The sequence below is a fragment of the Argentina silus genome (genome assembly GCF_951799395.1).
Source record: "Argentina silus genome assembly, chromosome: 4".
NCBI classification, from domain to species: Eukaryota; Metazoa; Chordata; class Actinopteri; order Argentiniformes; family Argentinidae; genus Argentina; species Argentina silus.
The window spans coordinates 836,168-854,624 of record NC_139658.1 but is presented as its reverse complement, the minus strand read 5'-3'; the positions used below and the strand labels follow the sequence as shown (position 1 = coordinate 854,624).

General features: G+C 44.7%; 1 protein-coding gene across 1 annotated transcript; it reads right to left on the bottom strand.

Annotated features, from left to right (window-relative positions):
- Positions 1–3,460: 3,460 nt before the first annotated feature.
- rybpb (RING1 and YY1 binding protein b) lies at positions 3,461–17,507 on the bottom strand. Its single transcript, XM_083669240.1, has 5 exons — positions 17,373–17,507; positions 16,599–16,724; positions 6,128–6,580; positions 5,917–6,015; positions 3,461–5,303 (listed from the first exon to the last, which is right to left on the bottom strand). Exons 1-5 carry the CDS (start codon positions 17,396–17,398, stop codon positions 5,054–5,056), a joined length of 954 nt encoding a protein of 317 aa, XP_083525366.1. The 5' UTR covers positions 17,399–17,507; the 3' UTR covers positions 3,461–5,053.
- Positions 17,508–18,457: the final 950 nt, after the last annotated feature.

Below are 18,457 nucleotides of genomic sequence, written 5' to 3'. Positions count from 1 at the left end.
ACCATACACACTATTATCCACACTTCCCACCTGCACCATACACACTATTATCCACACTTCCCACCTGCACCTTACACACTAGTATCCACACTTCCCATCGCACCATACACACTAGTATCCACACATTATCCATGTGACTTTTATTCTTTTTTATGTCTTTTAAGCTTTTATTTATTTATTTATTTAATTTATTATTTGTATGCTCTTTCCTTTTTATCTATTTTATGTAAAGCATTTTGAATTGCCTCTGTGTATGAAATGTGCTATATAAATAAACCTGCCTTGCCTCTGACTTAGACCATACACTAACCATGCTTCCAACCTACACCATACACAGGTAATTTATCCATATAACTGTCACCATACATGATAAAAACAGGCATCACAACTCAGACTGTGTGTATCATCACCAATGCAGCATCAACATATTTGAGTATCAAGAAATAATGCACATTTTCCTTCTGTCAAACACATTGTCTGTGTTCAGCATTAGGTATCTTGGTTTCCTCCACACATAAAAGCTGGTTTATCTGCAGATGTTCCATCCTTTCTCACCATATGGATTCATTCACACTGGGGTCTTAACTGGAGGTGGGGCTCTGCAGCGGAAGAGACCCATCTGTTGGGACCTGTGTGGAGCATGAGCCATTCTGGAGAATCTCTCTCTCTAGGGGAGAGTCTGGAATACAGTCAGTCAGAGTGGAGAGAACATCGGGTGGGATAAGCCCTGTCACTGCCCAGAGACATGAATAGAATGTAAAAAGTTCTAGAAAAAAAGAGCTAGGCTACTGCATCTGAGACTACAGCCACAGCAATAGAGCAGCTGCAGGAAAGAGGGCAGCAAGATATGGTGTTCTGATTGAAGTAGAAAATTCCGATTATTTTCTTTTGGCAGGTCATTTAATTTAGTTAAGGAGGATGGCTCAGGGTCCGGTTTTAGAATAGTGTAAGCTGGTGTCAACCTGAAGAATTGTCATCTGAACTAAAGCAATTTATTAATTAATTTATATGGTATCTACTGTATAAGATTACTTTCAAATATCAATAAATCCTTCAATCTTGTCTCTAGTAATTCAGGTTGTCAGTAGCAGCATCTGCTTGGTGTCTTCACTGTCAGTTGACCTCATGCTACTGTAACAGAGCCATGCTGCCTTCCTCACCAGCCCCTAGGGAGGAGGGATCCCCCCAGCAGATATGACTGAGGGCGGCTGTCATGTGAGAGGGTCCCCTTGTCTTGTGTCACTGCTCTGTGCAGGAGGCAACACACACACACACACACACACACACACACACACACACACACATACATCTCAATCACAAGCCCTGGTGACAGCGCAGGAGTGCGTAAGCTGGGCATGGCGCCTGATCTCCAGAGGCAACCAGATATAACTGATAAGACACGGCAGGCATGGCTCTTGTCGCGACGCTCTCACCAATGAGGTACATGAGACCCCTTTATACAGGCCTGGGTAATTAACACTGTACAATTTAATCAGACCTAAATCAAATGTGCATGTAAATCAAGAGCTAATAGTCAATCGCATGGTTTATTATAACTAGAAGTGTTATAATTGTGTTTTCTGTCAAATGTTATAAAGTGTTTTCTGTCAAATGTTGGGGTACTCTGCGATGTGTGCTCTATATTACAGTAGGGGTACTATAGATGTGTGCTCTATATTACAGTAGGGGTACTATGGATGTGTGCTCTATATTACAGTAGGGGTACTATAGATGTGTGCTCTATATTACAGTAGGGGTACTATGGATGTGTGCTCTATATTACAGTAGGGGTACTATAGATGTGTGCTCTATATTACAGTAGGGGTACTATAGATGTGTATGTGTATATTGGTCAATACTGTAGATCTGATGCACTGAATATAAAAAAACATAACAAACACAGACAAGATAACTTTAACAATTTTATTTGTGAAAAACTACAAGCAAAATTCATAAATAGACATTTCTATTTTAAGCAGAGGAAATGATAAGGTAGCCTATAAGCGCAAAGTCATGCACATGCCAGGAAACATGTATTATTTTAACATTGTATAAGATACTGTAGACATGGAGCAGTGACCATTAGAAATTTGCTGTGTACATTTCCACACCAGGAACATAATGTGAACATTTCACAGGGGGACCAATGACACATTAGCAAGTAGTATAAGAAAAGAAACAGAAAGCAACAAGATTGAACCAAAAAATAGATTAATATACTGACCCTACATACTTTTACTGAGCATTAACTTTAAAAGCATTGTACAAGACATTGTAATAGGAGAAAATGAAAAGAGCTTGTATAATACATTTAAATTGGAAATTCACAAGATTGTTACAGTCAGTTAAACAAGCATTCTATATTTGGGTCTCTGACAAAGAAAGCTAAAAAATGTAACCATCTTTACACAGTAAATTAAGGTTACTGGTCGCACACAAGAACAGAACTGCTTGCGCGTAAAAGAAACAAAGAAAACAAACAAAAACTGTTCAGCTCCAATGCCATTCTCATAATGTTGGCTCTTGCACCATTTAAAATTATACAAGCAAAGTTTTATATACCCAACAAATGGCCATTATTCAATAATTTAACATACACCTACCATGAATAATTGGTCACAGAAATCAGTCAAGTGAATATGGTTGCTTTGCGGCTAAGGCATGTTAATAGATGGCTTATTAGGCCGATTTCTTCTGATTTGCATTACAAATAGTTATTAATATTCTCAGTAAAAATTTGACAAAAAGCATACTCTCAGATCTCAACCACACCCCCCATCAATTAACTGTTCACATTGCATTTTCTTTTAATAATCTGATCCATTCTCCTGGTTCAATGTATAATCCATATGTTTGCACGCAATAGTGTTTAAATACATAATTTTACATATCAATCATAGCTGAACAGCAAAACAAAACTTATGAAGGAGTCATAAGAAGTTACAATTTATGCTTCTTGGACACCAAACATTGCTTATTCACAACACACGATTATCATCTTTACAACTGAAATAGTAAAGCCTTTACTTTAACACCTGCCCTGTAGACTGGTAGTAGGCCTACATCAAGTGAGAAGGGCATGCCCACCTTGTCTGACCTGCTTAAAGAGAAGTCTGGAGGGAGAGATTGAAGTGGCATGCTCAGGCTAACTGGGTCTCTGTTGGGAGAGATTCTGAGGACAGTCCAGGAGAGCGGAGGGCTTTAAATGGCTCGGAGAGCTTTACTAAATGCTGCAGTTTCAACACTACTGGTATTCACCACAGCTGACTGCCCATTGACTGACTGTTTCTCATTACCGCTTGCAGTAGCCTACATGAGAATAGGGAAATTGATTTATAATTGAAATAATGTAATAGTGTTCTATAAAGCTCAGAGTATGCGATTCTCCGTTCTGCTGATTCTCAGATTTATCTGTACAGCGGAGCTCTTTATAAAGTGGACAAGAATAACACCATTTAAATTGATTATATTAGTCTTTATTTAAAATGCATTTTATTTCAAACATTTGATAGTTGCATTTCAAATTGTTATTAATTTGTCTATGTCACGTCATTATGAAATTCCTTTGGTCCTTCAATAAATAAAACTAAGATATCATATACACATTTATTCTTTATACAATTTAATACAGGTAAAATGAAATTATGTTGGTCTATCAACAGCTAAGGTGAATGCAAAACAAAACCATTAAATTGGTTATTTAGGTAAAGCTTTTAGTGCTTTGAAAATGCACAAAAAGCAATAATAGGCTATTTTATCATGTCAACTACTTGCAATGTTTTTGCCTTCAAAGACATATTGGAGTCTTAAATATGTTTATCAAAATAAGTCACAATTCAATTATCAATCCTTATTGGCTGTCAAGGCCTTTGGACTACAGGAACTGGGAAATAAAACTTTGTAAACCTGAACATTTGAAACAAAAATTAGTTAACATTAGGATGAAAAAAAGAATAGTCCATTTGCCGACTAGCAACAGGGAGGGCATTGCTATATTACAGTTCAAAATATGGTCTTAGGTGGAACTTCCATCAGCCATTACAGAAAACACCCGGCTCAATACTGAGGGTATCACTCAATCCCTCAACTGACCAATATTGTAAGTGACAGAATGTAAAAACATCAACAACTTTAGTGTTTTTCACAATAGCCCACACTATACAGTTAAGGACAGGATACACTGTATAAGATATATGCTATATCAGACTAAATCATAGACAAAACAAAATCTATTTAGCAAAATGTGTGTGTGTGTGTGTGTGTGTGTGTGTGTGTTCAGTTGACATTGTGGGGTCCAACCAAGCCCCTGTAGGTGACCTTTTTCTGCTGCACATTGACCTCTACAGACCAACCTGAAAGACCACATGGAGGTTCAAACACAACTCAGAGAGTGAGAGTGTAAGATAGAGATAGTATTTCTGGGTTATTAGCACTTTGTTGTATTGTGTGAATGGCAGTCCCTGGTCTGAAACTGTTTCACAGTGTATCTAGCACCAGTGTGTGGGTGTCTCAAGAGTATTGTCCTAACCTACCATTTCAACTAGAAAAGCAAGTGTCCAATGGAACGATTGGTAGAGCTACACAGCAAAGCAAAGAAGAATCTCTAGAAGTATACAGGTGCAACACATAATAAATAAGGGTAATAATAATGGTTCAGAGTTGTTAAAATGTTGGTGGTTATTGTGCACAGCAGATACTCTTTTTACAAAAACAAAAAAATGTTTGATTCAGCCACACATCCACGTACAAATATAAAACAATACATACAAGTGTCAGGATGCCACCAGGGGGCGCTATTCCCATTCGTCCCACTCTCCGGCCTGTGCCATGAGTGTACCCATGAGTGAGGTCCCCATGCAGAGGACGCTCCTCCAACAGGCGTGCATGCTGCTCCTCTCAAGACAGCTAGTTCTCTCAGCATCCAGGGATGGTTATGGAATGGAGCGGGGCAGCAGTAGGAAGGTGAACTCTCTCCTACTAAGGGATCCACTGAGTCCTCTCAGAGCGTCCGGAGGAGGGAGGGGAGAGGGGCGGGGGGTGGTGGTGGTGGTGCTCAGAAGGACTCGTCGTGCCCCACAGAGAGGTCTCCTTTGGGGGTGGAGGCGCGAGATGAGAGCTTGTCCATGCTCTCGGAGCCGGAGCTCTGGTGCAGCTGTTCGGAGCCCGCGCTGGAGGTCACGGTGGACGAGGACGTGGAGGAGGAGCGGGTCTTCTCCTTAAAGTCTGTTATGATGACCGTCACATTCCCCACTGTGATAGCCAGCTGCTGGGCAGTGCTCCGGTCAATGTTCTTCAGTTTGGGCCTAAAGGAGAGTGACAATACAGGGGTTAAGGACTGCATTGAGGTATGACAAACTTACGGTTCTCTTCAAAAAAATGTAAGAGTGGCACTGCGCCATGCTGTGAACTTTGCGGCGCCACTATGTAAACGTGAAGGTAACGATAGAGAAACTCTCTTTGATTGCCAATGACATTGTTGTTAAAAAACGATTTTGACACGAATAAAGTGCATCATAGTGAGTCAGGTTTCGATAACGCAACCCATCGCCAAGCTGTTAAAAAAATCCTGGGGAGAAGCCTGAAACTGATCAACAGACTCACTCAATATGCCTCAGAAGTAATAAGATAAGCTGGCCAGAACAGTGTAGGTGGTTAGAACTGCTCATTTTAAACCATACTACACAGACACAGTCAGAAGTAAGTGGGGAATAATGTACGTGTGGGTGTGGAGCAGGAAGACCATTTGTGAATCACTTGAGTCCCACTAGAGCTTGCAAGAGGTACTTTAAACATAGAGACAGCTTCTAACAATATCCAACCACTAAAGGAACTTGAATTGACATAATGACAGACTTAATATGACAGAGACGCTACTCATAGTGAAAGAGAAACCAGTAAAAGAAGACAGTGTCCCACCTAGAGATGTGAGACATCTTGTTGGTCTTGGTTGTTGACTTGCCAGACTGTATGCTGTGTTTATCACTGGGTGGACTTTGGTGTTTGTCTGTTTTGGGTCTGGAGAGTGAAACACAGAAGTAAACACAGAGAAGTTCAGGTGTAAATGTCATATTTGAAGAGGATGCTTACAAACATCTGCAGTGTACTCATGTGTCACCAATGCACTGACCTGGTCTTTTTGCTGCTGGGTTTCTTGGTGATCTTGGTGATCTTGGTGATGTCCTTCTCCCTGCCTGGCTTGTCCTTGATTGGCTGCTCCTTCTCACTCTTGTCCTTGTTAAGAGGTTCTCTCTCTGGACGTTCCCGCTCTGGAAGCTCCCCCTCCATACGTTCTCCCTCCGGGCGTTCCCCCTCAGGGCGTTCCTCCCCAGGGCGTTCCCCCTCAGGGCGTTCCCCCTCAGGGCGTTCCTCTACTGGGCCCTCTCCATCCGGACGTTCTCCATCCGGACGTTCTCCATCTGGAAGTTCTCCGTCTGGGTGCTCCCCGTCCACACCCTCGCCGTCCGGGCGGTCCTTCTCAGACCGCTCGCTCCTCTCTCTCTTCTCCTTCTTGGGCGGTGGAGGAGTAGCGTACTGCTGAGCCACCTGCTGGGCTACCAGCTGGGAGTTGATCCTGGGTTTCCTGTGGGGCGGCCAGAACACAAACAGGGATTAGCCTAGCAGCAGAGTCTCTTCTACAGGCTGCCTGCCATGAGCAGTCTCAGTCTCACCACACAGGGCAGCAACACTAGCTAACACTCCATGATGTGACGGCGATGTTTCAGAAGTTGGGGACCTCCGGGACTTTGGCGTGAGTGGGTTAATGCTCACAGCTGGGTGGGTGGGAGTGACAGCTCTTAGTGGGGCTGGTCTGTTTGAAGGGTAATCTCATTAGCTCCCCGCTGTAATAAAATGAATGTGGGGATCACAAGGTGGGACATTTGCAGCACGTCATTTACGTCCTCTAATCTGTTTACTGCAGGGTTGGCCCCATTTGTCAGAGACGGAGATTCGGAGAGACGTGGAGCCGCCTCGCCTGCTCGCCCACCAAAGCAGATGAACTGGCTCTCTCCCACCCATTGACTCACACACACACACACACACACACACTCACGCGCATGCATATACACACACACACACACCCCAACCTATTCTCTTTGAGTTCAACCATTCTCATTCAGTAGTCAAATACGTGGGCAGTCAGAGAGACGAATGAGTGCTTCAGTGGATGACTAAAAAAAGCTCTAGATGAAAGCACTGTGAGAGCTCATCATTCAGTCTCCTGAGAGGTTAGATTGCGTGATTCATGAAAAACTAAGTTTTCCTGGACACTCCAAGTAAGGACAGCAGACCACACACTAAATATGATTATTTATCTTGCCCACCCCCCCCCCCCCTGCACAAACACAGCTCTGCTCTAGACCTCTACTCTCCTGGCTTCTCAGTGTTGAATAGAAGCGTGCATGGCCTGAGGAGATGTGAGAGTGCTTCCTGAGCCAGCGCACACTCCAGCAGCGTAATGGACAACAGCTGGGGTTGGACAGAGGATCTCAGGGGGCAGAGAGAGGAGACCGGGGAGAGTGTGCCACAGACACGGCCGGGCCTCTAGCCAACATGGATAATCACACCACAACAGCGGGCCAGAGAGCTGGGTGAGAAAATCACAGACTGCACGCACCCGCAGCTACTCAGGAGACCCTTCACCAGCAACCACCCAGAACCCAGCCATGTCAAGACCTCCCCCAACTCATCTCCTGCCTTGGCAGGAGGCACTCTTCATTCCCTAGCGGTTGTAGAATGCAGGATTTCTGAGGGCTTTATGTACAGGTTTGAGGGCGGACGGGGACGTCCTTACTTTCTGACGCTTTCTCTGAGCATCGGCCTGAGCTGGTCAACAAGCTCTGCTCCAGACTGGAATACGAAGTTTGAGTTTGAGTGGCTAAAGTGGGTCAGTAGTGGAAGTAGAGTGGGATTGTACACCTGGAGCAGAGCATTTCAGCAGACATGTCTTAGGTAATGACCCTTAGGCGGGTTGGAGTTCAGGGTTCATCCACTGCCTGATTATGTTGTGGCAGATTGATGATGATGATGCATGGCTGATGTGACATCACAGTCTGTGGAGAGCGGTTTCCGGAAGGCTGCTGGAGTGGCAACCTCAGACAGAGAGTCTCTGCTCTCCCCTATATTCACTCCCCCCTACTTCTCATCTCTCCCACCTTTTCCTCACTCCGCCCACTACTCGCTCTCTTCCCCTCTGTCAGCTACAGCCCATTTGGCACAGCACCCACCGCCTCTCCCTTATGAGGGGGGGGGGACTAACCAATCAGAAAGCAATCAATCGCCTCATAATAGGGCATCACGTCGTAGCGCTCGCACCGCGCTCCAATCAATATGCCGGCTGTGGTGAATGCTGATGAGCAGGGTCCGGTTACTCTGGCTGTGACTGCACCCAGTCACATTCAAGTTGCCACAGCTCCGGCATGGATTCAATCCAACTGCTGCACTGGAGCCAGTCACAGCCCAGTAGAGAGGACTGACCATGGTGACGTTCAGCTTCAGCATAGCAGGCATTTAAATGGAGAGATTTAGAAAAGATCCAAGACTCAAAACATTCAGGCCTTTTGTTTTCAGATAGAAGTCAATTTATGGTCACCGGCCTTCATATTTGGCCTGTGCTGAGAGGTCAGTTGCCAACATGCCCTAAACCTCATACACACGCCAAAACAATGTGGTTTCTCTAACCGTAGTAGTGTACACATGAATATTTGCGGTGATCCATCACAGGTCATGCGCACCAAAAAACACTCATAAAACAGGTTCTCAGCGCTTGTCTGCATCAAATGGGATCAGAAATCATGTCCTTTGGCAGGGTTGAGCTGTTAACAGAGCGGCGGAGGTAGAAAAGTGAGCGTGATTGATTGATTGATTAGCTCGGCGGCTCCTCGGCCAATCGCCTCAGACCCGGGCCAGACGCGGAGATTTGTGTCAGCGGCAACTCTGCTCGGAGAGGCAGAAACAGCGCCAGTAGTTAAGCTGTGATTCAGTGCCAGCTGTAACTCAGCCACGAGGTCTTGCTGGCATGATAGGAGCGCTGCTCCCCTCTGGCCTGCAGTGCTGCTACTCCACACAGCGCCATTATTTATTTACTCCCCCTACGTCACCGCTCTGAACAACACCGCTCTGTGACCCATTAACACCGCTGGTGACACCCGGCTGGCGAGGACAACACACACCGCTAGCTCCACTCGCCCTGCAAACACATTCAGCGTAGATAAACATGAATTCCATGTCACTGTGTGCGCTGAGCCACTCCCCCGCTGAGAGGGCAATGCTATATTTTCCCTCCCCGTTTCCACCACAATAGATAATGATTGACAGCAACCCCCCCCCCCCCCTCTCCTGGCTGCCCCCTAAATTCCCCCCTGACACAGGGGGTGTGGAGTTTCCCTCCCCAGGATGCTATGAAATGACTGTCATCAGCACTAAACGCTGTAACCCAGGCAGACTGAGACCCATGGTTACACTGACACGCCCACCGACTATATTGTCCCAATGACAAGGGGCCCGTTCTCCATGGGAGCTATATTTTACAATATCACTCTCTGAAGAGAAGGGAATAGAGAGGGTGAGATGCAGAAAATACTGCTGAAACTGAGCAGATTTTAGTGGGTGGAAAAGAGAAAAAAGGGGTGGAAGAGAGGAAAAAGAGAGAGGAGACTAGTACCCGTATCAGAATTCTCACACCGGTGCATCTTCCCACCAAAATACCTGCTACACCGGTAAAAAAAACAAAAAAAAAAACAACATTTCACCAATTGCCTCCCTGCGGCACACGGGGAATCATCAAATGATCACACCTAGACTCGCGAGCGCGCCAGGTGACAGAAGTTTTCTTCATCTGGTATTTTACTGCATGTTCACAAGATCAATCTAGTGGCCTATTCAATTTACAAAAGTAAACGAGGTAGTGGTCCGTCATGTGCTTGGCAGTTAATGTTGAATTCTGTTTTTGAAAAGCTTTTATTTTAACCTACATAAGACTAGCCTCTACACACTGCTAACGTTGGCTACACACAAAGCCAGCTCTTGGTGCACAACGCACACATGCGTACCGCAGAAATTATAGGGTGCTAACCTTTGTCGTCCGCCTATTCTCTCTCTCTGTGGCTACCGTAGCAGGCTAAACTATTTCCACAGCGTCACAGATCACAACTCGCGCATTGCATATGGCATTTTATTAATTTAACAAACTCAGCTGCACTTGGCGGGTGTAATGTCTAAAATAACAGTATGGACGGTGTGGTGGGAATTACACCAGTGTAAGCTTGCACACCGTATGTTACCAGTAAAACCATCCACCAGCCTAACTCTAGAGGAGAGTGAGAGAGAGAGAGAGAAAAGAGATAGAGAGACAGAACACCACAGAAAAGCCCTCATTAACACAGGTCTTTTATTTTGAGTGCTGAGTGGAGGACAGGCAATTACTCCCAGCCAGACTCAGAGCTGCAGTGGCAGCTCATTGAGAGAGAAGAGAGATAGACGTGAGTTGGCCTACTTCAACTAGGGACAGCCAACTGTAGAGTTGGGACATTGAGAAACATCATCCATCGGCTCTCAAAGAACACTTTAAAAAAATAAATTTAAAAAAAAACTTTCATTAATGGAGAGTCAAGTATCAAGGTGAATTTCATTTCTTCCTTTGTAATGTTATCTTGATTTTCTACATGAAGGTATAGCATGGGTCTCGAGCACTTTCCTCAGATTCAACATCCTAGGGTGCCACCGGGCATCAGTTTGATCACAGGACCTCCCTACACCATGTTTAACGCCAATGTAACATCTACACACAGTCATCCTTGTCAACATTTGCAGCACGCCTTGATCATTACGCGGTAACAAGCCCCAAACCCCCTCTGCACAGGAGAGCATGGTGAAGCAGAGCAGAGGCAGAGCTGGCTGTTCTGGAATATGTTAAACAAGCAGTGGGACCCAGCTACCGTACGCCATCCTGCTGAGTCTTAGTGGCGTGGAGCCTGTTTGCTTCAGCCAGCCATGGGCACCGTAGTGTTTATGGGCCTGCAGAGAGCACCTGGAGAGCAGCCTGGGGCTCTCACTGCTGGGCAGAGGCATTCAACATTCATCTCTCCCCTCCAGACATGGTTCTGCCTCACTATTTAAGGCATTTGACAGGAATGTCTAGAAAGAAATACGAAAATAAACTGTCACCTTTTATTAACAAATGAAAAAGTGAAAACCTTTCGCAACCAGTGTAGTGCATCTGTGTGTGTGTGAGAGTGAGAGAGAGAAACATTCTGCCTGTCTGACCTTCAGGCTACAACCTGCCTCACGTCATGGAGATCGACAGCCAGTCACTCTGACAGCACTAAGCATGTATGAGCTGCCTCCATCAGCAGCACCGTGTCACATTCCTCTGTGTATCACTCACTCTTTCTCCCCCTCTCTTTTCCTGCTTGTATCATTCATTCTCTCTCCCTGCTATCACCCACTTTCTCTCCGTCCCCATTTTCCATGACCATCTCTACCCTCCTTTCTGTCAGTCATACTCCAAACTCCTTCTTTCATCACCCTCACCTCCACAGTAAGTCTCTGTCTCTCTCAAACAGGCCTGTTTCAAATTAGCTCAACAAGTCATCAAGCAACACTGCTCAAGGGAACACAGTACTTCACAGCTGGCTTTTCATATAGACTACACAAAGGGACCAAAACAAAAACACCAACAAACAAAAAAACAGCTTAAACAATCAGAGAAACCTGACACTGCGCTGCACGGTCAAACAAAACCACACGAACAGCGGTTTGTGAATCGAATTCACTCAGGATTGTTGTTTTGGCATATTTCTCTTGACGCTTCACACTAGCCATTCCTAACCACTAATTCCAAGACTCCATGCCGCAATTACCAAAAGTCACACCCAAGACTTCAAGAGACTCAAAATCCTACGCGTATGATCATTGAGTAGGTTATAACAATGTTACCCTGGATAATGGTACAATCAAACCCTTACCAACTTTACAGATGACACTAGTCCCGGGCTGTTTCTCTCCTTTGTCTCATGAAGTGAATGACAAAAAAAAACACAGTCACACAAAGGCATTTAGCAAAAAGAGGCTTTAGGGGCTGCTGCCAAAGCTCGGTGGTAGGGGGGCTACGACATGTGTCTCATGGCTTCCTGCTTGCTTACTCTCTCTGGTGTAGATTATCAGCCATAGGCTGTAGTAGGAGGTGGCGGTGTGTGAGGGCCAGCCCCGTTCTTCCCTTGCCAGGGTATAATGATGTGCTCCATTCTGCCTTCCCCCAGGAGACTCTTGGCTGAGTGAACACATCCCCCCCCACCGCCGTCCATCACACCCGGCAGCCCCCCCCCCCCAGTCCCATTCCCCCCCCCCCCCCCCCCCACTATCCGCACAGCCCCCAGCCACTGACTCTGCACTCTCCCTTGCCTCTCTCCTCTCTTTCTCCTTGTCCCTCTGTACCCTCTCTCTCCTTTCCCCCCCTCTACTTTGTCTCTCCGCTCACTGACTTGTTCTCTCTCTGTTACTTGCTCGCTCTTTCACCCTTCGTTCGTTCGTTCGCTCACTCACTCACTCCCCCTCTCCCTCCTTACAAAAGGACAATTCAACAGCTTTCTCAACATTTCTCTATTTGTCAGATTGCCAAATTGGCTATTGTATTTAAAAAAATCACTAACACTCTCAAATCCCATGAAATAATTAAGAACTTTTAAATCACCAATTAACACATTAAGATTAGGGCTACCCGCTCATGCTTAGAGTTTAGCCCAGTAGTGCAGATGCTGATAATGCTGGATAAGCAAAAGCATTTCCTCTGAGCAGGGCTGATGTGGGGGGGGGATGGGGGGGGGGGAATGGGTGCGGATTGCAGATACAAATGGGAGTGTGCCAGCATGTCCCTCTTATGTAATTCTATTATCCCTGACAATTTGCATTAATGTGACAGTGGTAAAAATCCACAGATTATAATGACTCTATTCCATCATTTTAACATACATGCGTGTGAGTGCACACACGTACGCACAAACATATAGATACAAGCCTCTCTCAGCACTTCCAAAATCAGGGAAGCAAAAATCAGTGGGATACAATTTCTGTTTAAAAGTCACAGGCTGGGATACAAGTTTGCACCCAAACATACAATGAAACTACAAAACTGATATACTGAATGCTGATATAATTAAATGACAATAAGGCCTAGGCCCAAATTACCATGGTATTCCACCTCTCCACTATGAGAAAGCTGTAGGCAAACTCAAATCATGAGTAATAAAATCCTCCCCTTCTTGCTCCTCTTCAGAGCATAGAATTTGTTTGCAAATTCAGTCTCTGTGTGCCTCTATGAATTTGAGATTAACACCACCACACCCAAAGAAAACTGACGAGAACACAAATGTTCCATTTGGACAAATGGTCAATTTAGTACTGGCCAGGTCTGGATGTGCAGCATCAACAGGTTACAACAGTCTAGCTGGATTTCAGTTAGGAATAACTAGCAAGAGCATTGTCTACATCGTATTAAGCAAAGCTAGAGTACAACTAAAGTGTACACACAAATATACTTTTTTCATGTAATTCTGTTAGACTACATTACAGAAATGACCCCCCAACTTCAATCTGCTCACTGTGCTCAGCCTTCAGTCTGAAGCAGAGTATTAGGCAACGATTTACAGAGAATGTAGGCCAAAATAATCCCCACAGCCAAAGACTGAGGGACCACAAACCCTAATCGGCGCTGGCCACTGATCCCTCCCATCAATCAACTTAAAAGGCCCTGATGGCTTCTCCGGCCTCTCCATGGAACACAGGTCTGCTTGATGTGCATACTAAACACAGCCATCCTGAAAACCAATACAGCAACAAGGTGTCACATTCTCCCACTGATCAGTTTCAGGTGCTAGCTAAATTCAAATAGGATAGCATACCCCCGAACAGAAGTACTAGGCCTAATGCAAACCATTCTCAAATGCCTGAAGAAGTACCCTCGGGTATAACAAAGACATGATGCCGAAAAAACTTGTTGATTAACAGCAGAACACTGAAGTCGGGTCACATACGCAGCCTTCTTGTTTGAGAATCAGAGTGACGGCGGCTAGATTTAGCCTACTTTGGCATCGTGTTACATCACTATGTGGGATTGGGTCAACAGGTTCATGGGGTGGCTTCCAGCTGGTGAGAGTTGTGCCTCTTCTGCATGCATTTTGCTTTTATTAGTACGCATACTACGCTCGTTAACACACATAACGACATGACCCAGAGTTACCTCTTCTGGCTGCCTCTGGACAAACACGGCGACAGGGGCCCTGAGAGCAGTGGCTGCTCTGAGGACGACGTTGGAAACCCCTAACGCGTGCACATCTCACTGGGCTTTTAACCTTGTATCTTGTGCTGCCGTGAAATCTGGACGCGAAACTGCACACAGCTTCTACAGGTTTGCTTAGATTGAAGTACCGATGCATGAAATCTCAAACTAATGTCTATAATAAACACGATGCATTAGCACCTCCAAAGAGCTGGCATCTCTACCTAGACCATAACCAGAGTCCACATTCCCAGAATCCAATGAGAAAATAACTCAACTTCCCACTGACTCCCCATTAAAATGTAGGCCTATGCATCTCCTTTATAAAGCCCCTCCAACTACCTAAAAGGAAGCTACATCTCAAACCCTGCTAGGTGTGCCAGCGCTGTATAACGAGATGCAGAAATCAATACCTACACCTTTAAACAACAACAACAACAACAACAACAACAATCTGAATGAGTGCCCAGCCAACCAAATCAGTCGAACCGTTTTCTTTGAACTGCAAACTCCAGCAAAGAAATAAAGCAATTAGTAAACAGAAAACGTTATCTTCACACAAAGGGCCCATTCAGTCTAGAAAACCAGATAAAAGGAGTGAGACAAACAACCACACACACACACACACACTCCAAAGTGTGGATCATTTGGCTAAGAGCATGCTGCTCCCCCCCATGCTCCACTGGAATACATCAAACAGAGAGAAAAGATGGCTAATTAGTGCTCATTACAATAAGAGCCAGGCTTACAACAGCAAACAATTGCATCAATCACAGGTTAACAATTTAGATCAAATGGGGATGTGACAACCCACTTCAGTGATGTCACAAGATTTCATTTACCAAAAAGAGGCTTTTGGGCCGCTGCCAAATGGTTGATGCTCGATGGTAGGGGGCTACGACATGCGTCTCATCACTTCCTGCTTCGCACAAGAGCACGTTTACCCTCACTGGTGTAGATTATCAGACATAGGCTGTAATTTGTTGGGAGAAACATCTGAGGAGGGCTCAACAAAACAAAAAGGAATTGAAATGAGCTCAACTTTGATTAGCAGTAAACCAGTGTTCAGTGTTTTCCCTGTGGCAGAGCAAGCCGTCAAGAGCGCCACTCATTCTAAAACCACAGCTGGAAAGGTTAAAGCATGGGGGACTCTTCTGTGGGCTCACAAATGACTCATCTATCTCTTTATCTCACAAGGCAGCTGATGAGAAGTGCGCGTAAACTCACACTCTGACACAGGCAACTTATCGGCAGTGCTATTCCCCAGAACACAGGTAGGTGTGGTAAACATGAAATTGAAAGGGAATCACGTCAAAAATCTAAATGCACCGCAATGATCTCATCTCTGTTTCCCATAACAGAGTGTCTGCCAACACATGAAATAGATTCCTAACTTTGGCTCAGAGACCCCTTTTTGACCATTTACTCCAAACACTGACCGTGTGCATCTGGCAGTATTGTCTGAAAACAGACATCAGTAAACAAGCACTACTGGAAAGCATAACAAACAGTTAAATGTGAAATTTGTGGTAGGAAAACAACCTTTAGGGCTTTAGCAGCTGTGCTATGACTGATCCTTGAGTGAACCCAACTATAGGAATGGGGAGTGTTTCATAGAAGTCATTTACATATTGGTAGATTAGACTACTTGTAAATGTTACATTCATAACACATTGTACTAGAATTAGTAAAGACTACACTAGACCTGGCATACACAGTTGTAGAATCATCCGAAGATCTGCAGAATCACCCAGCCAACTAAATAGGTTTCTGATCTGATGTTGATAATAACATAATTTACTGTCATCTCAGTAGTGGGCCTACCTCAGCTAGGCAATATAAGTGTGCAGACACCAGTAAAGCAAATTGGATGGTATCGGATGGAGTGAAACGTCATTTTGCAGAACAATCAGAGTATGTGCAATTTACATTGCAATCCTACAGGTTGATATGATGTCTGTACAACATGCTTCAAGCATCCAAAGTCTGATAGATCTACTGTCAAATGCACTGCTTCTCTTGATTGACACTGTTCTGATGCAGCCATCATGAAGTAAAGTCTCCCTTCCCCACCCCATCCCCCTCTCTGCCTACTGAGGCAACAGTCAGACAGCACACCAACAGCAGACGACTGCATTCACCCACTACAATGAAATAAGTCGAATAATACATGGTCATACCGGAGCATATTTGCAAAAAAATGTAAATCAACAAGTGCACATCTTTGTACGCCAAGAGACACATCGGTATCAGATCAAAGTTGCAATTCCAATAAATCGCGATGCTTTGCTGCAGGGGGTGAAAAATGAAACCCGTTCAGACATACCTTGTGGATGTGCCCTTCCTCACATCGCAGATGCTGCATTTAAAAGCCTCGGCACTGTTTTTGAAGGTGCAGACGCTACAGTCCCAATAGCCATCGTCAGCAGTCGGTTTAGCTTGTCTTTTTGGCCTTAGAAATAGACAAATGTAAGGGGGGTCACGTTAGTTTATCACATGTCATGTTGTGTATATGTGGCTTGATGAGTTTTGACATGCAGAACTCGTCCATATAATCAGCAAAGTTCAAATAATACAGGAAAAACACGGACTACCTGGCTGTCATATTCTTATATAACAATCCCGACTAAAACCCGAGTAGCATAGCGTTAGCAGGCAAACAAGCCTACCGATATAACCCCCACTGGCTAAGCAAGCGACATATCCACAGCGTTCGATTGTATCGCGGCTTACTGTCTAGCTAGCAAGCTTGGCTAGCTAATATTTCAGCTCGATCCTTAGCATGTTAGCAAAAACGAATGTCAAATCATGTCCATTCGACATTGAGCTTCGAACAAGCTTTATTGCAACTGGATCACATTTTCGAGGCTGCCAGGCGTATCCACTGAAATTTTTCCCTTTGTCTGAAAGTGACTGGCAGAGAGAGTAGGGAGCGAGAAAGCCGCCATAGCGCCTGCACTATTCCAGCTCTGGCATACAAACTGAAAAAGGGAGAAACACTCCTTGAGAAATCATCCGAATATCCACCTCAAGCGCCACGGAATTCTCGCTAAACAAGTGGAAATCGACAGTAAACGATACGAGGCGAACTGTTAGTTACCTGGTAGGGCTCTTCTTGTCGCCCATGATGAAGAACTGTCTTCCAAAAGAAGAAAAAGGCTTCTGTAATTATCAGTAATTGTTGTAGGTTGTGCGCGGAGGATCCAGATAGAACCGCTGCGAAAGCTGGCAGACAAGCTCGCATTCAGTGACTGACCGACTCGAGGCAGGGCAAAGCGACTGAACACCGCGTGACTCCAAGACGCCCAATCACCGCATGCCTCGGTTTAAAAGTCTAGTTGGAAATAAGCGAAATATGTAGATATATTTGTTAGACTTCGTGTTCATTGAGATATCATTATGTTATCTGTAATGTCGACATGGAGATGATTAGAGTCGGTCCAGCAGAATCCCAGGATGAGCGTTGTCTAGGCTTGCATGAGCTACAGGGGTGTATATCACTGCATTTTATGCAGACTCACAGCGAAGATGGAGGTGGTGTGTAAGTTCATCTTGGGACACAGCTGCATAGAACGTTATCGCCATGAATTTTAGCACGATTTATAAATGTATTTTCCATCCATTATTTGTCTCTTATGAAAAAAGATCCTCACATCTCTCTCTCACACACACATACACACCTGTACACCATACTTTAAAGACTTGTCATGAGTATACTATATGACAGCAAAGCAGACTTAGCATATGATGATTTCAAAATCATTTGTCTGATTACATTTTTTGTAAAGATGCCGCCAATCTCGTCTGGTCTATGTCCTCATGTCCCTCCTGTCCCGTTGCCCTGTGCCAATGATGGACCACAAACTGTCCACTGTTCTGAAGACCCACACTACATCAGGGTCTGTTCCTATTTGAATGAACAGAACAGTCACCCTGAGAAGTGAACTTAAAATAACGGCTTCCATTGTACTCAAATGTATTAGAATGATGTTGTTCAGGGCTCTTACTGTACTATTCACTGATAAGTGCCAAAAGACCATCTGCTAAATGAGCCAAAGTGTGAATGTGTGAAAGCAGTCAGACGCAACACACTGATGTCACACCACAGGTATGCAGTCCAGCCTAGTAGAGTGTGTATGGGATGGATGTTAACGATGCTTAACTGGACATACACCTGTGATAATT